The sequence below is a fragment of the Protopterus annectens genome, chromosome 10.part0, assembly GCF_019279795.1.
Source record: "Protopterus annectens isolate FY-2018-M chromosome 10.part0, PAN1.0, whole genome shotgun sequence".
Taxonomy (NCBI): Eukaryota; Metazoa; Chordata; order Ceratodontiformes; family Protopteridae; genus Protopterus; species Protopterus annectens.
The window spans coordinates 59,017,700-59,040,648 of record NC_056744.1 but is presented as its reverse complement, the minus strand read 5'-3'; the positions used below and the strand labels follow the sequence as shown (position 1 = coordinate 59,040,648).

General features: G+C 41.6%; 1 protein-coding gene across 1 annotated transcript in view; it reads left to right on the top strand.

Moving 5' to 3' along the window:
- The window catches only part of MYH10 (myosin heavy chain 10), a 2,709,460-nt gene that overhangs the window by 2,008,394 nt on the left and 678,117 nt on the right, over positions 1–22,949 (top strand). The window contains exons 27-28 of the mRNA XM_044086713.1: positions 5,259–5,403; positions 22,196–22,402. Coding sequence (XP_043942648.1) covers positions 5,259–5,403; positions 22,196–22,402 — 352 coding nt within the window. The remainder of the gene's footprint in view (positions 1–5,258; positions 5,404–22,195; positions 22,403–22,949) is intronic.

Here is a 22,949-nt window from a genome sequence, read left to right as displayed (position 1 = left end):
CAGCTTACCTCATATTCTTCAGTACTTAACAGAAATGCTCAACAAGGACCTATCCTTCTCATCAATTAAAATTCATGGACATTTCGGCACATAATACTGAACCACCCCTCTTCTCTCACCCCCTGCTAAAGCAATTCCTCAGAGGGGCGAAAAATTTAAGACCCCCCCAGGTGAGCCCCTACTCCAGCCTGGGACCTTAACTTTGTATTGGAAAAGGTCACTCTCCCTACATTTGAACCAGCTGCTACTGCAGAGTTGAAATTCCTTTCTTGGAAAACAGCCTTCCTTCTAGCCATCACTTCAGCAAGAAGAGTATCTGAATTCCAGGCCCTCATGGCAGTGGAGCCCTTCATTATCTTCCATGCAGACATGGTTTCCCTCGCGACCAATCCTTCCTTTATGCCCAAGGTGGTGTCTAGTGTGGCCCCCAAGTCAGTCCATTCATTTGCCCGCCTTTTTCCCGAATCCCCAAAACAAAGGAGAACGAATACTGCACTCTTCGGACGTGCACAAACAACTTAGATTTTATTTGGACAGGACTAAGCCTCTCAGAAAATTTGAACAGCTGCTAGTTGGCTTTCCTGCCAGGGCAGAGGGGAAAGGCCACATTTCAAAGCAAACCATTTCTAAATGGATAGTCCATTGCATTCATTTCTGCTACAAGCACCATGGAAAACCTACCTCACAGGGGATAAGATCATATTCCACCAGGGCTGCATCTACCTCTACAGCCTTTCTCTGAGGAGTCCCTACCAGGGACATCCTAAAAGCTGCTACCTGGAGCTCTGTACCACATGCCTATTTTTTTCCAAATCCAGAGCTGGTTTTGCTACTGCAGTCTTGCAGGGCTTAATAGCTGGCCCTAATGCTCTCTAACATCCTCCTCCCTTCCTTAGCTTTGGGAATCAACCCAAATGTAATGACTGCAACAGTGAAACATGAAGAACATAGTACAGTTGTGTACACTTACCATAAATGTAGATGTTAGAGTGTATTCACTGTTGCAGTCCTGGTTACCCTCCCTCCAGTCCCATGACTTCTCTTGGCTCTACCTTTCTTTCTTGTTTTAAGCTTTCTGGTGTATTTGCTTTTTGTTGGTGGTGTAACATAACATATAATTGCTTCCCATTGTGGGGGCACCTGACATCTGGGGCAAGAAAAACTGATGTAATGGTGTTTGCTGCATGTTTTATACCCCTAACGACCTGATGTCATGGAAGAAGAGAGAACATTCGATGCAGGAATCCAAGACTCTGGTATTCATGCTGGCTGAGGGCTACCTGCAGGCAGATAACCCAAATGTAATGACTGCAACAGTGAATACATTCGAACATCTACATTTATGGTAAGTGTACACAACTGTACTTTCCTGGTGAGGGGAGTAGCAGAGGACATCATTTCCTTGCATTTCAAGAGATTTCTAATCATGGGAAAACCTGGGAATAACTTATTAGGAGTCAGTTTAGGATTAATGGTACTGCTTTGCTCCTGGTGGGGGAAGGAGCAGTGAGGCATTGATTGCTGCTGGTCTCTGATTGGGTAGTGTGTATGGAACTTCACTAAGTGGCTTGGTTGCAGTTTTGGTGAGAACTTCTTCAAGGTCTTTGTGAAGCATGGCTTTCTATCGTGTCTAGCTGCTGTGGGTTCTATCCTGGTTATCTGTCAGAGAAATTTATAGCAAGTGTACTGAACCCAACATCATCTTGTTTAATACTACTACTACTACTCCTGCTGCTGCTACTTGGGAAGCAGCTTGGGATTAGTGCTGCTCTTGCTTCTGGTGAGAGAAGGAACAAAGGATCATTGATACCTAGCTACATATAGCTGTGTTGAGACCAGTAGTAGCTCCAGAGCTAGACCCCCAGTTTTCAAATGCAGACCTCAAAGGTGTTAACTTTCCAGTCCACATTAAAAAGCACCTGGAACCATGGATTTGCTCTCTCATGTACCCTTTGTAGCCAGCTTAGTTAAAATGGGCATCTTGAGACTGTGTAGTAATTGTCTTATGTTTACTGATAACCACCTACTACTTAAACTGACTTGTGTGTGACAGATGTGGTTATATAATGTTGTTAGAGGCAAAATTCTGACACAAAGCCACAACAAAGCAGGTTGTTAGCACCTCACAACACCATACTCAACCAATCTGACACTGCCCAGACCAAACTCTATCTATAGTGAGGCTCTTTAAATAGCCTACCTAAACCACAAAGGCCTCTTAAATGTAAACTAAGAAGCAAGTACCCTCAGCAGGCTCACAAACGCACAATTCAGGCATTGCACACCATGAAACATGCATCTAAGGGCCTTGCACCACAAGTACAAACATGGCACAGTCAGTAGTGTATATGGGTGTAAATGACTTGAGCTGTGCCTGCCTGGACTGTAGGGGGAAAGACGTAATGAAGCTCTGGAGATTTTTGTCTGAGGCAGTTGTGACCATAGCCTTGAACAGCATTCTGCCATTACCAAGAATTAAGCTGCAATACAAGCAGAAGTTTGACTTCAGCAATTGGCTGAGCTTCTGGTGTCATTCTAGGGGAGTACAATAAATATCAGCCTGGGAAGTGACAGTAGTAACTGCTTTGCCAGAAATGGCCTTCACCTATCCCCCCTAAGGTTTTCATATATTAGCTAAATCCTTGTTCTCTTACATAGTGACTTTTTTAGGGGACATCAGTCTTCTAAAACTTCTGACATAACAAAACAGAATCTGGGTACATAAAAGGTATTGCTGCTCAGTGCTTGGAGCCTTAACTTGTTTTGTTTGTCCTGATCTCTCCACATTTGCTTGATGTGATGTGCATCAGTGTTTGTCCATCTTGCCTCTAAGGTCTTAATGTGAGAAGAGGTCTAGCTCCTTTAGCTATTACTAACATTTCTTCCATTACATCTTATGAATCTTTCTGATGGCTTGCCTCAGAATTTTCCAGTAGCTAGATATATCTTTCCTTGTATTACCTCCAGAGCTCCATGTTGCACTCTAGGTAAGTAAGGAATGGTCTCACCAGAGATTTGTGGAGGAGAGAAGCATTACTTGTTTACTTCTGGAATGTACCTACCCCCTAAATATGCACACTAGCATTGTTTGCTGCTGCCACTGCCCTGTTACACTACCTTTGCTTGTCCAGTCCATGTGTGACCAAGACCCTCAAATCCTTTTTCTGCTGTGTTGGCATGTACAGTGCATTTCCATGTCCTTTCACTCCCTCCAACTGATACTACATACCAGGGTCATTGCGGTTTAGGATTAATTTGTGAACAACGTTTCATTCTAAGAACTTATGCCTTTGAAAGATACAAAGCTTGTGACACTTGGAGAAAATTGATATGTACCCAAAAGAACAGGGAAGCCTCGCTCATGTGGCATTTGGAGGGCAGAATAAACCCCCACACCTGAGAGACGACAATACTATGCACTGTGCCACCCACTATTTGTATTTGATAAAACAAGGGGGTATGGAAGGAAGCAAATACATGGCGAGAACCAGAAGGTGGTACTTTAGTATGGGATTGGGTTAGGAGAGGCATCATTAAGCAAAACTTGATAGAGCTTGCTGGAGGTTAGATGGCAGCTATAGTTATAGACGCAAAAGTGACGGCATTGCATTTTGTTGGAGAGAGTTCAGAGAAGTTGACTAGCTATGGAGGTGGACTAGATCTAACCAAGATTGAGGAGGAGAAGAAAAAGCGATTACCTGTATATTTGGGTGCAGCACAGTGGTGCATCAGGTAACATTGCTGCCTCCAGTTTGATTCTCAGCTGGGGTGCCTTCTGTACAGAGTATGCATGTTCTCCCTGTGTTCACATGTGTTTTTTCCAGGTGCTTTTTCTTTCTACATTCCAAAGATATGCAGTAGATGAATTGGCGACACTAATTTGGCTGTGTGTGAGAGTATGTGTGTGGAGTAAAACTGTGGCTGGGCCAGCCATCTGGCTGTGTGAACATTGTCACTATTGAAGTGACACCCCAAACTCACATTTAGGGTTATTGGATGGATGGATAATGTTTGTCTTGCAACACTGTATGTGAGAGCTGTGGAAAAGGACACTATGTATTTGGTGGGGTGAGGAGTGGAGACTGGTCTTCCAGTCTATAAAGCCCTGATAAGACTGAAAATTGTGTGCAGTACTAGGAGGGAACAAGTGAAAAAGATAATTGAGCTAAATGTGCAAAGGAGTGTTACTGAAGTGTGAGGGGGTTGGGTATTGGCACATGAAAGGCTGTAAAGATGTGCATATTTGAAGAAAGAACGTAGCAGGAGTGCATGATATGGGTTTTATTACCAGGGATGTAGCCATATAACAGCAAGGTTGAAGATTCATGTAGACGATGCGGTAAACTGAAAAGGAAAGAAAAACCGTTAAAGGTGGGGCATAGATATCTGAAATAGATGTATAAGAGACTTATTGTTTGAATGTGGTGGGACATAAGAATATTTTGATGCAGAGTCAAAGCCCTTCAGGAAAGCCTAGAATTTGAGGGGTGGAGGACAGTTCCCAAAGTTTGAAGTGCAGTCATTTGTACTGATTACTGTATTGTTAGATTGACTCTTCACATTTTTTTCCTATATTTATACATTTTGGCAACCTGGTCATATAGTTTTATTGAGAGTAAGACTTGTACAGATGAAGGTAACACTGATGGCTTTCATCATGGGGAATTTGGTCATGTAGGCTGTGAAAAGTGGTTTTAGATCAAGTTGATCCAACATTGTAGTGCTGTAGATTGTTCACAGGATGGCAACTAAATCAGTGGAAGTAGTGTTTCTGCTTGAAATTGCAGCAGCAAAGTTAGTATCTTGATATCCATTCTTGTGAAGCTAGCAGTCAGTTGGGATAAGGTACATCAGAATTTCTGTGGTGAGGGATAATAGCAATATAACTTGCATGGTAGCAGATTGGACTGAGGCATAAGGCCTTGTGGCTAACACTTAATAGAACATAACATCTTGTATGTTAGTGTGAGAATATTAAATGTTTTTAAAATGAGCAGGTATGAGCTCTTTAGTGGTGATTTGAAATGTATGTGGCAAGCATTTCCTTATAAAGAGTTTGGTAGAAAAATGGAAGCAGTTTCAAGAGGTATTGTATCAGACAGAGATCAGACGCGACTTTTATAAGGGAAGTTAATGTGCAAAGATTGAGAAAAGTCAGCTTGGATAATGAACTGAATTGAACAAAAATTCAGGGCATGTTCTGTACATTTTGGAATTGCTTGTTTGCATTTTACACTGTTAACTGTTTTTATATGCAGGACTAAACGAGAACAGGAAGTGGCTGAGTTGAAAAAAACAATAGAAGAGGAGACGAGGAACCATGAAGCTCAGATTCAGGAGATAAGGCAGAGACATGGCACAGTCCTGGAAGAGCTGTCAGAACAACTTGAACAAGCCAAAAGAGTCAGTATCATGCATGGAAATCAATTTTAAAAATTACAAAATGCTTATAAATAAGACAACAGGCATCTGTCTTTCTGCATGTCTGTTTCTGCGAAAAGATTTGGCAGAGTTCAAAAAGCTAAGATATTATTAATACTTGTACAGTTACAGTAATTGGATGCAAAGTAATCAAAGCATAGACATATTCAGAGCAGTTCTATTTTTTATGCTTTTACAATGAGAGCACAGTGAATTTTCGCGCTTAAATCTTTACACAAAAATTTCAGTCATACTATTGCAAAAACTGAGGCTGCCCATTAGACTTTTTTTTTTTTTGCAAGGGGAAGAGTTGAAAAAATGTTCAGCTGCACATTTGTGTACCTAGGAACAATTTGAATGATGTGTGGAATATGAGATGTACAGTAACAGCTTTATAATAGTGAACAAGATCACATTGCACACTTGGGTCTGAGGCAGCTGAGGAAAGGTTCATGTAGTACCCCTAATAAGGCAGAGTTTAAGTGACCCCCTCTTGATGTCATGGGTTAGGTATATCCTTTTCATCAGTTGGTATTTGTCATCTTTTTTTCCAGACATTCCTACAGCTGAGGGCAAGTGTAGTCATGACAACATGTGCTTTAATGCAAACCTCTAGCATAAATATGCCTGACCCCCCCCCCATACTAGTCTGTTGTTTATGCTTCCTTGTACAGTTTGAATTTCAATCCCTGTTATTACTGCTAGAAGGTCAGTGCATTTCCATGTCGTTTTTCAGTTGTGCATTTCCAAATTTCAGAAGAATGGCAAAAGAATTTCCCTTTTAGTCTTGGGAGGGGACAGTGGTGGGGAAGGTCCCTATCAAAATCTGGTGGGTGGGTTGGTGTTTTATCTGATTATAGGTAGGTAATTCATATCCTGTGTCCCAGCTCAAAATAATAATTTTCTTAGCAACAACAATTTGCTCCTCCAATATTTCTGACAAAGTACTCTGTAGGAAATGTTTAAAATCTGCCAACTATTATATTCTCAAAAACATGTTCCCCTTTACGTCTCTGTTTCCCCTTCATACCTGCATCATTTGTTTGTTACCTAAGGAAGAATTCTCTGAAGTCTGCTTGGGGTATTATACCTATGCTTTCAAGCAAAATATTCTGAACTGTGTAATATACTTGGGAGCCATGCATATGTTCTCTCGTTGCTCCTTTTGAAAATTGCCTTTCCATTCTCTCTCTCTCCACTCCTCTGATTGATTCTTATAGTTAGCATGCATTTTTTATATAGTTTACGAATTAGCTCTTTTTCAATAGCAACTTCTGTTCAAACCTCAGCTGAAAACTCTCACCATAGCTGTGTTTTTTTTTTCTTTCCAACAAATACTCTCCATCCCTTTCTCTTTTCCTATACTCATTGATTCATAGATTGTTACTAGACTAATGACCTAGGGGGTCTTTCTATTTCTAGCCAAGTTTTGCCTGGGGGGTATTTCTATTTCTAGCAAAGTTTTCCTGAAAGAAGAATAATGTCCTGTATCCAAGTAAGGCATTGAGGGCCAGGCATTTATAAGCTGCCTTTGTCCATAAGGGACATGGGTGCCAGGCCTGATGCAAATTTCCTATTCCTCATCCACTGGTCTAGGTTGTATTTAAACTGGGTAATAGATGAACTCGTATTCACATTGATGGGAAGCCTATTCCATAGGAGGGGCAGTCTCTGGGTCACACATCTGTCTCTCCAGCATGTTCTGTTGTCACAGACAAAATTCATATCCTTAAACCTTATATTTCTGATACTGTTTCACTTACAGATATGCAGGAGATTCATAAGTGTGTGGTTTCCGGATGCCTTGTAAAACAGGCATAGATCACCCCTCGGAAATGTATAGGAAACTGAGTAGAGGTAAAGGACTTTAAAGCACTCTACATAAGGCACTTTTGTTATGCCTTGTATTCTGTTTGTAAGTAACCTCTGAGATCACTCTAGTTGCTGCATATGCCTGGTCACTTACATACCAAAGGGAGCATTGTACTCTTAGTCTAATAAGGGCAGAGTACAGTGGGATAATGACCTCTTTGGACCTAGATGCCATACCCTTACTTATAAGTTGCACAACATAAAATCGATCAATCTGTGGTAGGGAAGGCAGTCTCTAACCTGCTCTCCAGACTTCTGCTTGGCCTCATCCTACTATCTCTTTCCCTGAAGAGTTATTTGTTCCCTTGGTTCCCTTGCTAATTTTCTCAGTAAATTCCATCACTCTCTTGCATATTTTCTGTACCCATTTTTTTTGTATTTGTATGTATTTCATACTTTAAATTTTAATATACATGTGCCTTTAATATTTAATTTGGTGTCATGATGTCACTGGGGGAGTTGTTATAAATTTTACCATTTTGAGGTAAATATTTGTCTGAAGAAGGTCACATATTGGCAGTGTCCAAAAGCGCTAACGTTCATCAGTTTATAAAGTTTGATTTTGGAGTATACCCTTGCCTTTGTTGTTTTTTCTATACCCATACTTGCCATCAGCCGTATTAAGAAAGTCTCCTTTCTTCATTCCTGTATTAGCTTGGTTCTCAGAATACTTTCTGCTACTTTATAAATGCAACATGAATGGTAGTGGTTCTGTCTAGAACCTGCATCCAGAATCCTGCTTTCTCCTTATTCTTGAACTCCCTTCATTATCACCCCTTTCCACATTGATTTTATAACCTTCTGCTTGTCTTAGGTATATGAGCCATGAGTACATAGCTGTAACATATCTGTTCAAATCAGGTAATCCGAAACCACATTTTTCTATTGGGAGAATTAACTTATCCAACTTAATTTTTGCCTTCTTCCTCTCCCATATAAATTCCACCTGCTCTATTATCCACCACAAAAATATACCTGGCCAGTATATAAAACTGAAGGAACTGACAAGATTTTCACAGCTTGTACCTTGCTGTCCAGATCTGTAATCAAGAGCTGCTAGTTTCTCAGTTTTTATATTATCATTTGTATAGTATCTTTCCACATATCCTTGGCTGCCACAACAGAGTTCTTTTTAATTTATCCACCTAAATCCTTTATATTGTATTCCCATAAATATGGGCATTACTGAACAAATTCAATGTCAATCCTAGCCTTTCTTCTGTTAGCCTCGGTAAGTCTACACCTATTAAAATGTCTTCCTTTTCCAACATCCAGTTCCTTTCCCCACTTTGTTCATATCATTTGCTATAAAACTCTCTCTAATTCCATTATCTCTCCGGGGTCCCTAACTTCAGCCCCCATCTTGGAACTCCTTATTTTTAGAATTTTCATATCTTCCATTTGTTGCCTAAGTTTTCCCACCAAGATTCTTTCCTGCTTTGGAATGCCAGCAGAGTAATGGACTCAAAGCGTTTGTATCGGTGCCTCCTCTAGCTATTCTCTCAGTTCCCTCTCTTACTTTTGCATTTGTGCATGACCATAATGTCTAGCTCTCACTGTTCCTTTTTTCCAATTTTTATTTTCTCTAGCCTTAATCTTTCTCCAGCTCCTGTACTAGCTGTCTAAGCTCTTCAAGTCTCATTCTTTTATCACAACAGTTGTACTTTCATGTCTCCAGTCTAATGTACTTCCCAGCTCTCTCTGAAGGCTCCTCGTCCTATTCACATTATTCAGCCAACTTACCTTAAAGGTCCAGTGCCTTACACTCCCCCCTCATTCCCTTTCTCTCATTATTGGGTGTGTCTGCGCTCCCACTAACATTTATTTATGTTCCTTGATATAAATCTGGTAAGTCTAGGTGGTGTCCCATGTTATCTTGGCATATATGAATGCCTCATGTTGACTATCTGATGCTCTTCTGCATCAAGTAATTCATATAATCTCATCATACTCAACATTCATCTCTTTTATTATTTTACTCCTCTGTCGCCCACCACATGTTACTAGATGTCAGTCTTCTTCCCAAACTCCTGTAATTGATTGCATTCTGCCTCCTCCATGACAACTTATTTCAATTCAGTTTTTTTTTTACTTTGAGAGGTATATAAAAGCTGCCCCAGATTTATTTACTTTGCCTCCAGTAGCCCCTTATCAAGACAAATCTCCCCTGCTTGTCTACCTTCTTTTCTGTATACCCCTTTTCTTCCATTCTGTTGCATTTGCAAAGTATCCTCCTCTGAATTCTTTTCTTAATTCTTACTCAACTAAAATTTGATAAGCATCTACAAGCAAATATCAAAAACCCCATAAAATTAGGTAGGTATGCTTTACCGCCACAGTCACTTTCTCTCTCCCGCCACATTAGCTAATACATACCTCATCCCATCCCTCTACATGGTGCATCTATCCTAACCAGCCTACGATCTTCCCTCAAAACAAAACTGTCATCTTGTTATAACAAAATATCCAAGTTTGCGGCAGGTCATCGAACCTCTTCTCACCACTGTAATTCCCTTCACCAACTAAGTTAGCTAGAATTACCAAACCTCCTCACATATACCCAGCTCATCCAAGCACACAAACTCATTCATAACCCGCCTCTCTGCCCCTCCCTAGCACATACCTTTGAAATGTGTAAACCAGATAGAGTCCTAAGATCCAATTCCCAAAACCTAATTAAATTGCATAAACCAACACATCCTGCTGGGAATCAATTGATGTTCTTCTCTCTTGCACACCTCTAAAACTCTCTTCCTTCTCCCACCGCACCACCAGCAGTCTCTCCTTGTTTAAAACCTCACTGCACTCGCACCTTACTTCACAATGGAAATGCTCTTGTTCTCATCCAATGTAATTCTACCACACTTTCTTCCTAACTTTTCAAACTTTTTTGCCTGTCACTACCTCCTAAAGTTTTACATCCTTTGGGACATATTTGACCAATGACTAAAAAAATTACCTCATTGTAATTCCCTTGTTCTTCTTTCGGCTTTTCCCGGTTAGGGGTCACCACAGCGGAATTCTGGTCTGCTAATGATCGGCCGTAGATTTTTACAGTGCCAAGGTGCCAGCTCGATGCCCAACCTTCAACGAAGGCATGCCCATTCACACATGTCTTTCGAATGCCACTCGACTGCGGGGATGACATGCAGACTCCACACAGAAGGCGCTCCAGCTGAGAATCGAATGGGAGAACCAAAAAAAAAATACTACTTACTGAATTAACCTGATGTAATTTTCCTAATGAAAATCTTTTTTTATTTCTATATTATGTAACATCTATTTGAATTGTGCAATATAGGTTTGTACTATACAAAATATGTATTTAACATTTAATTGAAATGTATATAATGGATTTGTACTCTTTCTGTACTATATATTTGTATTTCTCTGGAGCTTTTCTCCCCAGGACTCCATTGAAAATGGGCTCTTGTAGCCCAATGGACTATCCTGGAAAGCAAACTGCAAATAATAAATAATAAAAAAAATAATTCCTTGTGCTCTTTTTTTTTTTTTCTCTGTAGTGCATTTCTTGAAGTATTACAACTCCCCCCCAACACACCTTTATTGATATATTCCAAAACGTTCTGTTACTTGTTTTAGTCTGAGACCATTCATGTTCCAGCTTACTGTTTGTGGTGTCATTTTAATCTGACCTGCTTAAAGAAGGCTCCATTCTTCTTTTGCTTTGGATTCTCTTCCCTTGGCGTTTCTAACCCTGTTTCACTTCACTGTGCCTTTTGTGTTGACTGCAGTTTACCTAGGCTCATTTTTTTCAGGAGCAGTAACCTAACTTTAATAACTAATTCCCTGATGGATTACACTATTACCTACGTACAACAAATCTCACCTCGTATTACCTACATGCAACAAATCTCACCCCCCCCCTTTAAACAAGTCTGCCTTTCTTAACAAATAAATGAGCAATGTTCATTTCAGTACCTTAGCTGATAAGATTTCCATCACTCTCACCTGTGCCACCTTGCCATACATTTTTTTCTCCTTTCAATTCAGTTCTGCCACCTTTTTCTCCCATCTAGTTGCATAAGATCCACTGCACATTTTAAATTGCAATTTTCTCACTGTTCTTCAACCTTTCTTCCTTGTTTAGTCACTCACTATTCATTCACCACTGCCCAAATAGCGTCTCTCACACATTATCTTTTGATAATCCGCAGAGTCGTAGCAGGCTCATTCTGCACCCGGTGCTGGTCCCTGATATACCATCCTATGCTCTTAGCTCTTCAAGTGAAGATTTTACTGTAGAAAGCTGACTGGTGCATCTGCTTCTGCACAAGCTACTTATCTTGATCCCCTCAGCTTTTTGAGTGAAGAGCAAAAAAGGGGACTTCAACTTATTGTAGAAAGCCATCTGCTACAGCCAGTCCACTCCCCCTCATGGTTCTCTGAGTGGAGAGCAAAAAGCTGATTGGTGTATCTGCTTCTGTAGTAACCAGTCTGCATTTCCACCCATCTCAACTCTGAGTGGAGAGTGAAAAAAGAAAACAAATTGGCAGTGGCATACTATACCAGTCTGCTTCCTCTGGATACGATGCACTTTCCTATTGTGTATTTTTGCTCATCAGTTGAAGAGCTGACAGTGGCTGTGGATTGGCTGCCCTAGATGCCAATCTGCTTTCTACAGTATGTCAGTGCTGAATATTTTTTGCTTTTCATTTGAATAGCTAAGGGGGATGGGGTGGTATGGCCCTGGGAGCAAGATTGAGTCAACTACAGCTCTGCCTGGTGACACACACACACACACTGGGGGCTGTATCCAATAAAGTAATTTTCTTAGGTATACCAGTCCATTTGTGTAATGGTATCACCTTATAGACCTTGCAGTCTTTGCCATCCATCTCTTCCAGTATGTTTGTAAACCCTTGGATACTCTATAGACATTCCCTATCTTCCATCTCTCTTCCTGAATGGCCTCCAACATTGCTCACTGTCGATTTTTTTAGTCTTTATATCATCTGATTTCGTTTACAACACATCCACCATGTCCTCAGGCCTCTTTGCTTATCTTCATAACTTCCCTATAAACCTAATCTAGTTTTTCCCAAATCTGACATTTTGCTATTTTTTTTTTCTTGTTACAAAGCTGTTTCTATACTTCACAGAATTTCTTCCACTCACAGGTAGATCAGCAGCAGGGTCTGCTTTCTGTTTTGTTTCCCTTTATCCCTTGTCTTTTCTCTTTAGGCATCTGAACTTTTGGCGGGGGGGTGGGGGTTAACAACTGCAGCAATTTAAACTATATTTTCCTGCTGCTAAGGAGAGAGGCCCTGAACTTCCATCTGCTCAGCCACCATATCAGAAATCCAGTGGTTGAATTTGTGTTTGTGGGGGATGGAGTTCAGGAACTTGTAGACTTGGCCCTTTGGTATGGCATATTCTCTCTAAAACAAAAAAGGAAGCACAATATTTTGGCCCTACCAGTGTTATGCCTTGGAGTGTTTGTGTTTGGTGTTTATGAAAAGAAAAAGTGGATAATTTCTGCAGGTTTAAATGACTAGAATGAACTTTGAAGTCCTTTTTTAGCAGGCTACTTGATTGGATGAACGTCTGCTGACATTCCATTGAAAGGACATCATAAACATATGCAGACGCAGGCTTATGGGGAGAAGGAAAAGTGATATATTGGACAAAAATGCCACAGTCTTGGCTAGTCCCCGTAGGCATGACAGCAGTGGCCCTGAGGAGGTACTTTGCAGTTCCCCAGCTCTGACACCTTGTTCCTCAAAGCTTCTGGCATGGTCTCTTGGAGGCCACCACACTGTCATCCTTAAGCACGTTATCCCAGGCTAAAGTGCCTGTTTCTGTGGTCACTTCAGTCCCTGGCCATATCCAGTGCTCTGTTCTGCATAATTTTGGATGATGAAATGATACCTATTATACTTGTGATGCATGATGCCTTGAATTGCCTAGATGAGAAACAAGACACTCAGCCCTAAGTCCAGGTTTATCACCTTCCGCCATCTTGCAGGCCTTACCAGTGTATGGGATTCAGATAAACTTCATCTCCTTTACCCAGCCCAACCACCCATGTTTCCTATTCAAGAGTGGCAGAATCTGGTCTATGATCTGTCCTTTTTTCCACTTAATACAGGCTAGACCAGACCAGCAGTGCACATATGGAGTCATTTCTCCTTAGAAGAGAAAAAGATGGAGAGACCTACTCCACGTCAGCGGGGTTGTTGAGCTGACTTGTGTGTACCAGATGTCAGCCCCCCACCACCAAGCAATGTGATTCAGATAATGAAGACACCCTGTCTTCTGGTACTGTTCCAGAAGACCTTTTATTTAGAAAGACCCATGTTTTGACTGGAAGTCTTGGTGGCCCAGAAAATGTATAATGACTTTCTAGGCTTTGAGACCCCAAAACCACTTGTAGTACCTCCAGTTTTTGAAGCATTCGTGGATGTTTCTAATACAGCATTCCCTGTCCCTAAGAAACCTGTCTTTTCCAAGATCATTTTAACAGTGTTTAAAAAAAAATCCTCCTGTGGTATTTGTGAATGCTGTGAAGGGGATTGAAGGAGGTTCTTGACTAGAACACTGTTCCCATTGACTAGGAGAGTAAAGTCTTAAACTACTGTGGGGAAAAAAAGTCTAGAACACAGCAACCCTAGCTTTCAAGGATATTAATATTGTCAGATCTTATTTGTAAAGTACCAAGGGAAAGTCCTTCAGAGGTGGCGGATGTATTGAGGAGACTTCCCTGTATGACCGGAAAGCAAAACATGATTAAACTTGCCAAGACAGTTATGCAGGTGGACAAACTGGCTGCTAAATGTACTTGTGATTTAGTAGCTGCTGCTGTGCGGTCTGTGATCAGGAAACATGCCTGGCCAAGGATCCAGCCCCAGTCAGAGGATGTCATTAAAGCATCTCTTTGATTCCTTCTTTGTACTTTGGGTCCTCTTTCCACAAGATGTTCTAGAAACTAGAAGTGAGAGAGCAAACAACTGAATCTGTAAAATGACTTTTCCATCCACCCTTTGTAGAGTAAACAAACTATCCAATAAAAATGTTGGGCACTTTATTGACACAAAACTAAAGACCACCAGGTGAAGAGAAAGACATTCTTTCAAAAATTTAAGTGGCAAGGGAAAAAGGAATTCCAAGGGCAAAGAGGATTGAGACCCACACAAGGAGCAACAGTGGCTGCGACCACTCCCTTTCACTTCAAATCCAGCACCTAACCTTAATCCCATCAGTCTGTCTAAAACTTGGGGACATATGGTCTTTTTCACAGGAAAAGAGATCACAAGGGGAATTTAGTTCCTGCATATCTCCTAGGAAAACAGACAGCAGTTCCTTGGAGTGCTGCTTGTGCCAAATATTCCATAGATATTTGATGCTACCTATGCTGGAGGAACTTGTGTGATAAGCAGCCGTACAGAAGGTTCCAGGAGGCGGAGGTGGAGTACTAGATTTTACTTCAAGGAGTTTCCTGATGGCAGGAAAAGAGGGTCCATGGAGCCCTGTCCTTGATCTATCACATTTAGACAAATTCCTAAAGGTTTCAACATTAAAAATTCTCAATTTGCCTGCCTGCTTACTTCTCTGTTTTGTTCCCTCAGGCAATGACTTACCTTGGAAATGAAGGCCTCCTGTCTGCATCTATCACTATACAGGGACCACTAGCATTTGCCAGATTCTAGAAAAGTGAATCCCACTATCGGTTTACTTGGATTCTAGGTTATCTGCTGCACCCAGGTCTTCACAAAAGTGCATGCTTCCAGTGGTAGCCCGTTGCAGAGCCAAGGCTGTCCATGTATATCCTTACCTGGAATGCTGCTTAATTCAGGCCAAGACTTAGAAAGAGCTATACAGGGTATTAGCCTAGACCCTGAATTGTTTCTAAGACCAGCAATTCTCTCTGAATCTCATCACCCTTGTCTTAACCTATTAAATACAGTGTTTGTGAGAACACCGAATATGTTTTTACATTTACTGTTGCAGTATTCAAAACATTTTGGTTCCCCTGCCTAGGAGACCTGACCTCCAGCCAGTCTTCTAAAGACTCCTGTTATTTTAAAGGTATGCGAATGTCACCAAATACTCCCTGCATAATGTGTGGCATAAAGGTGATGTTCAGGCCTACCAAAAGCAGAACAACTTTGCTGCCAGTCTGAACATATCTTTTATACCATTGGTATGTTTACCTGATCCATTTTTCTGCCACTTGAGTGCATTTTCATTCTCCAGTGACTGGCTATGCCTGTTTACTGTACTTACAAGGTAAGTCTGACTATGCCTGTTTACTGTACTTACAAGGTAAGTGTCCCATTGAGGATTTTTTGTCTTGTTTTTGTGTTCCTTGAGGTTAATGTCATCCAGGAAGAGTAAATGCCAGTATGGGAGACCGATTCCCCATAGAGATCACCACGATAAGTGTCTTTTTTGCCTAGGCTCCAAAGTCTTCCTTTCTGAACAAACCAGGTGCTGTGTGACTATCCGTCTCTTCCCAGCTACATTCCTTTTTCTCCATCTTTCTCTTTCTGTTCCAGTTTGGCTTCAGATCAGTCAGAATTCTTGGGTTCTGTCAATCAGTCATCAAGGGTACTTCATGGTGGGGAAATCCCATCCTCCTTTTATAGGCATTCCTTAACCTCCTCGGGAACAACTTCATTTTTACCAGAAGTTCTTCAAGATAAATTGTCTCAGGGTGCTATTCAAGAGGTACCTGTGTCCCAAAGGGGGAAAGGGGTCTACTCGAGACTGTTTCTAGTGCCCAGAAAAGAGTGCACTTGGAGACCTATTCTAGACCTCTCTCATCTAAACACTTTTCTAAAGGTACCTTCCTTTCAGATGTTGTCCCTTCAGATTTTGTTAACTCTGTTGCCCCCTCAGGCATTTATGGTGTCTCTGGATCTCATGGATGCTTATTGTCATATTCTGATCCATCCTTTTTTCAGAAAGTTGTTTTTCTGTTGCTTCCTAGCATTTTCACTTCTCTGCTTTGCCCTTTGGTTTTTCTGCTGTCCCAAGGATGTTCACCAAATGCCTTGCTCCTGTGATTGCTTTTTGCAGGCTTCAAGGGATCCAAATGTTTCCTTGTTTGGACGACCTGTTGGTTTAGTGGTCCTCTTAGAGACCCTTTTGCAAAATCTTCGTCTTCATTTTGTTGTCTTCCTCCATCAGAGCCTGGGATTCACTATAAATTTCAGACAGTCTTCTCTGACTCCTCAGGATCATGTTTTTCATGTTTTTTCTGGGTTGCAGGATTCAGATAGTGTCAATACTTGCATCCCTGCCCCCTCCAAAGGCCTTAACTATAATTTCTTTCTTTTCACACACTTCTTCCTCTGGTTTCCATTACTGCCAGGGAGTTTGAGAGTTCCGGGTTTCATGGCATCCACTATTCCAGTGCTCCCTCTGGCCAAACTTCACATGAGAAAGTTTCATTGGTTTCTGAAATCAGTGTGATTTCAACAATGGTCATCCTCTAGAATTTGTAGTTCCTCTTCTTCCTTGTCTCAGATTGGAACTTCACTGGTGGATTCAGCAGTTGTCTGTAAATCCAGAGATCACATTTCACCCCCCTCTTCCCTCTCAGGAATTATTCACAGACACTTCAGACATGGGATGGGGGGGGGGTGACTTTGGCTCACTAAAGGTACAGGGGTTATGGTCGCCTTGTAAGCAGAACAAGCACATCAGTGTCAGAGCTGAGAGCTCTTCTGCTGGCTCTTCAGGCCTTTCAGTCTCTTGTTTTTCCTGGGTCTCAAGGTTTTAACAGACAATACCACAGATGTGGTATTTTACCAAGAAGGGAGGAGCGAGATTTTATCTTTGCCGATTGGCACGTCTGGTATGGGATCTTGCTGCCAAGTGACTCTTCAAGCAGTTTATATCCCTTCTGGTCAGAACATTGTGGCTGACACCCTGAGCAGGTCCTTAACTCAGTACCATGAATGTATGCTTCTTAGGGATGTGTTTCTGGACAATATCCACCAGTGGGGTACTCCTCAAGTGCATCTTTTTACCCCCCCTCTGAACAGACAACTTCCTCTGTTTTGTGCCAGAGTCCCAGGTCCTCTGATATGGAAGGTGTACGGCCTCCCATCCTCTTGGAAGGGCATGTTTCTTTATGTATTCCTTCCCCTTCCTCTCTGTCTAAGGTCCTGTTCAGAATTCAACAGCGTGCTCCCAAAATCTTGTTAGTAACTCCCTTTTGGCTGCTACAGCACTAGTTCCCTCCTCTTCGGCATCTAGTCAGGGGCAATCATCACAAGTTACTTAACAGGGTGGATCAAATCACACAAGACAAGGGATCTCTTAGCCATTCCCTCCTGTCCATGCATCAGATGACACTGTGGGTGATAGGATTTTGATTCCTCATGGACACCTTTTTTTCTGAGGACGTGCTGGAAGTCCTGCAGGAGGCCAGGAAACTTACAACTAGGAAATCCTGCCTATCAAAATGGAAGAGGTTTTCTTTTTGGTGTCTACCCTGCCTGTTCGTTATCTATGTTAGAGAAGGATGAGTGACACTTTGGACATACATAGGCAACTTGAGGGTCTGTTTGGACCCTGAAAATCCGATCAGTTTTGTTTCTTTTCATCCTGGAACTTTGGGAATTGCTATATACAAGCAAACTATTTTTTCTTGGATTTCTAAGGCTATTTCCTTTTGTTGCACATTTCATGGCAAGAGTGTTTCTTTTCCAATTGAGGCTCATTCTACTAGAGCTGTGGCTTCTTCTGGTGCTTTTTTCAAAGGTTTAGATACTGATTCTATTTAAGCAGTTACATGGACTTCTGTGCATACCTTTGCCAAGCACTACAAATTGGATGGCATCTCTAGAGCTAGGGATGGGTTTGCTAGTTCAGTTCTTCATGACTTTTTACGGGACTCTTCTGCCCTTTCCTCCTCCCAAATTTCCTCTTGAGCTTTGGCACTCTGGTTCCTATTACCTTATCGAAGTTTTACAACTTCGAACGTCATATGGTTGAACCCATATGTTCGAAGTTGTAAAACTTCGAATACCTAAAAAAAGAAAAAGAAAAAAGTTCCATAACTGTTATAAGCAGGGGAGCATTCCCCCTGCGTCCTCACGCCCCTGTTCTTTAAATATACCAACTCTGAGATCACGCTACAGTGTAGTAAAGGGAAATCTTCCCTTTCCGCACTATACTGCATTGTAGTGCGGTCTCTGAGTTGGTATATGTAAAGGGTGGGGGGTGTGCAGGGGGGCGTGTCCCCCACTGCTTACAACAGTCCGATATTTTTTTATTTCTTTTTCTTTTCTTTTTTTTTTTTACGTTTTCAAAGTTTTACAACTTTGAGCATATGGGTTCGACCATATGACATTCAAAGTTGTAAAACTTCGACAACATAATAAGAACCCTTGGCACTCTCCCATATGTTTTGAATACTGCAGCAGTGAATGCAAGGACATAGTACAGTTGTGTAAATAATGATGGATGTTCTTGCCTTCACTGCTGCAGTATTCACTCCCTCCCTTCATCCCTCCCCTAGTTTTTTTAACGTCCAGGATGTACACATTACCTCTTGGGTTCCTTGCACTGCTGTTCCTCTTGGGACAATCGGTTCCATTTTTGGTAGTCCTGAATGTCACCTTTATGCCCTACTTTACACAGGGAGTGTTTGGTGACATTTGACATACCTTTAAAATAACAGGAGTCTTTAGTAGACTGGCTGTATGTTGGGCTTCCCCAACAGGGGAACCCTTATGTTTTGAATACTGCATATGATTTGAATACTGCAGCATTGAAGGCAAGGACATCTACCATTGTGGCAAGATTTTACACAACTGTACTCTTTCTTAACAGCAAGATGTTAATTTCCTAGGACAAAGGTATATTCACTTTAGTTCTTCCTAAAGAGAGAGACAGAGCAAATTATGTTGGCAGTGGTGGATCCTGGGATAAATGGCCTTTGTTATCCTTGCAGCTCTACTGGTGTGAATACACATGAACTTATAGTTGTACCACAGAAGTCTTTGGCAACAGCACACAGTTTTTAGAAGAAACGTATCCTCTTGCATCCTTGCAAAGAGATTATGTGGTAGAACCATCACGTACAGATCAGTTTGGCTGTTCTTTCATGGAAACCCCCAATGCTCAAGTCTCTACTATATATGCCTCTGACATGGCCTGGGAGGCCCAGTTGGCCAGTGTAAAGCTCCAGGCTACTTGCATCAGAGTGATCTGGGAGGTGGTAGCAATGAGTGTGGATTTCAACTCAATTTGGAGACTATGGATCTTGTATCTAAAACAGGCAAATATGACTGATGTGACACATCAGTAAGGGAAAGGTGGGGACACATTTTATCTTGTTGCTAAGTTGGCTGTGCAAGTGAGAAAGATAGCATAAGAATACAGCATGACCCTAAGACCATAACGTATCCCATCTCAACAGACTGCTGTGATGGATCAGCTAAAGAGGACATGTGAAAATTTGCACAAAATGGATGTTGGACACACCAGTCTAGCCCTTACCCACAGGTAGTTGTACTGAACATGCAGTTATTTACTTCTGCTTGCAAAAAGCAGCTGGTAAACTTTTGCTTAAGATACTTTGAAAGAAAGCTTGTGCAGTGGATGCCTTTTCCTTCAAGTGGGGCAGACCTCTGTATACCTATCCTCCAGTCCCATTCTCCCAAGTATGATTTGAAAAGCAAAAGAGGGAAAGCCAAAAAGAAATGCTATTAACAGACCCTTATTGGCTGAGATAGTGATGATTATCTCTGCTGATACAGCTGATGGTGAAGGATGCATTAACTCTGCATCATCATGTGCATCTCCTGACTCAGTTCATGGTGACCTGCAGACCCTCAAACTGTGGCAACCTGGATGATCTGATTTTCGTACACTTTGAATGGCTTTTTTTATTCAGTGGACATGCTAAAAATCATGAGGGAAAGACTTGAGTCTGAATAATAGAAAATCTTTTTTTTCCAAGTGAAAGAGGTCCTCCCTTCGCAGTCAGAGGAGGAATCAGGCAACCCAGTACAGTAGGGATGCCCTCGATTATACAGTGTCAAATCCATTTGCAGCATAATTCACCTTCTCTTCAAGTAATGTGCATTTGTCTGCCATCTTATCCTGCTGTAAGTGGACTGTCCATTAATGTCATTGTTACTGGTGAAACTGATTTTTTCCAAAGGAGCCCTCCACCCAAGAACACCCTAGAAGCACAGTGGCTGCATCATGAGACTTAAACTTGATGCTGGAGAAATTGAAAATCATTTTTAACCAGAGACAACCACAGATTTGAAATACCTGACCAGGGAAAGTGCACTTCACAAGGCCACTGAACACTCTGGGTGCTTGTGTGTGCAGGGACCCCATCCCCTTTGGTGTTTTATAAGGACTAATTTGGTTTGCCTGCAAACTCTTCTTTTATGCCTGAAGTCATTCAGTGTCATGTATTTTTCGCCAGTTATCAGAGCAGAAGGAAGGGGATGTGTGCTCTCAGAATGTTATCAGGCAGCTGGGATACTAATTGCACAGAACCAAGGACCCAAAGAGAATGGATCAATTTTTTTGATTACTTTTGTATCTAATGGGAATTCTACTCACTGCATTACCATCTGCTACTCTGCCTGTGGAAAGAGACTGCAAGGGCAGTTGAGGCCTCACTCTATCATGGCTGCAACTGCTACAACAGACTTTATTAGAGATGTGTAGTAGGCTTGAATGCATGTGTGTGTGTGCCTTCTGCTGAAGGTTGGGCGCCGGGCTGTCAACTCGACACTGTAAAAAAAAACTTCACTGTCAGTCATGAGTGGACAAGGTGATACGCTGTGGCAAACCCTAACCGGGAAAAGCCGAAAGAGAGAGAGTCAAGCTTTCCTGGAAGTAGCTACCTGCACTTCTCTCCACTATTTCTGCAAATACTGTATGCTAGACATCCTTTCTAGGGACAGGGGAGACTTCAGTGCTATCCTATAGAACATCTTGTGGCCTGTCATAAGTAAATTACCAGCCACTCAATAAGAGGTAAGCTTTGGAAATATTTTCAGATAATTACTGCAGCAAGAATCCATACAGAGAATATAGTACTAACTTTGGAAGAAACTTGATACAATAGTGGATATTTTAGTAGAGTCACTGTTTGTGTGGTTTCCTCTGTCTTTACAGCCGCACAGTTACTCATGGGCATCCTGGTGCTGGGATGGGTACCAGTTCACCTCCTTCACACCGCCATCTGATCACTTCCTCTGGTTATTTTATGTATTTGGAAGCTGGTTTCCTACATATGCCAGATGCTGAACTGGGCAGGTTGTGGGAATGAACAGTACACTAGATCAGTTTCCCTGTAGGGCACATAAGCCTTATAGGGGTCTAACCAGTGGCAGTGTAGGGACTGCTTTACATGTACAGTTTCTGGACAGTACGCAAGAACTGAAGAAGGTGTGGGCTTGCTTATTTTTATCCATATTGTGGCATCATTCCAGGGGAGCAGGAGTCAACCCAGCCTGTGGGGAGGGGTACAAAGCTCTAGAAGGCAGACCAGAATTTGGATCTTGCTTGCAGCTGGGTTCTTAAAGGTGACTATTGCAACATTTATCTTACCAAGCATCTACTGTGTATTGTATTTTTCCCTGGAGTGATAAATTTGATTTCATGACTTGCCTTGCTTCCCTTGTCCAGTAGCAAACTAAACTACTGCTTCAAGCTTGCAGGATTTGAATTCATTGCCAAGATTTGGAAAGGAAACAGTAAATCAGTAAAGATGGTGCTGCTAGTCTAGTTAATCAATATTACTATTGAACTTTGGTTATGAACAGGTGTCTTTTTTTTTTTTTTAGTGCAGCTGAAAGTGTAACTTGTTCGTGCCTTGTAGAAACAAAGTAAAAACTGTAATATGAGCTAGATTGCTGTGTACATGAATTATGACAGTCTGACAATTTGTTGACAGTTGAAAGTGAACCTGGAGAAGAACAAGCAAAGCTTAGAGAGTGACAACAAGGAACTAATGAATGAGGTGAAAACTCTTCAGCAGACCAAAGCAGAATCTGAGCACAAGAGGAAGAAGCTGGAAGCCCAGGTTCAGGAATGTCAAGCCAGAGTTGCAGAGGGTGATAAAGTGCGAGTGGAGTTGGCTGAAAAGTCTCACAAACTTCAGGTAGGTAATGATTTTGATAAGCAAGCTGTGTGATAACCACTGAAAAACAGACAGTGGTTCATGTTTTTAATTGTGCCTTTTAACCAACCACTGCAAAAACAAAGAACTGGTAATTTGTTTAGTTTTATGCTGCTAATTATCTTGAGAGGAATATTAAATGTTTTGTTGGGGGCTACATTTAGTTGATCTTTCTTCCTGTTGTTTAGTAGAATGTTGCTTTAGCCAGTTTGTTTTTGTAGTTCATTCTGTATTGGGTTTCTGTCGGAGTAGTCTTTTGCTGTAGTAGCGCACACTTTCTGGGATGACTAGAAGTTAGTTTTCCTAGCACAAAAGTATTCCCTTTTCACTGTCTCAGTCTCAAGTTACACACGTTTCCTTTTACATTTATTGTAGGATGTAATTTTTTATATAGTTTCAGCAATGTTGTTGTGTCTTTTCGGCTTTTCCTGGTTAGGGGTCGCCACAGTGGAACTCCGGTCCGCTAATGCTTGGTAGTTGAGTTTTACGTGCCGGGTTACCAGCCCTGACGCACAAACCTTCAATGAAG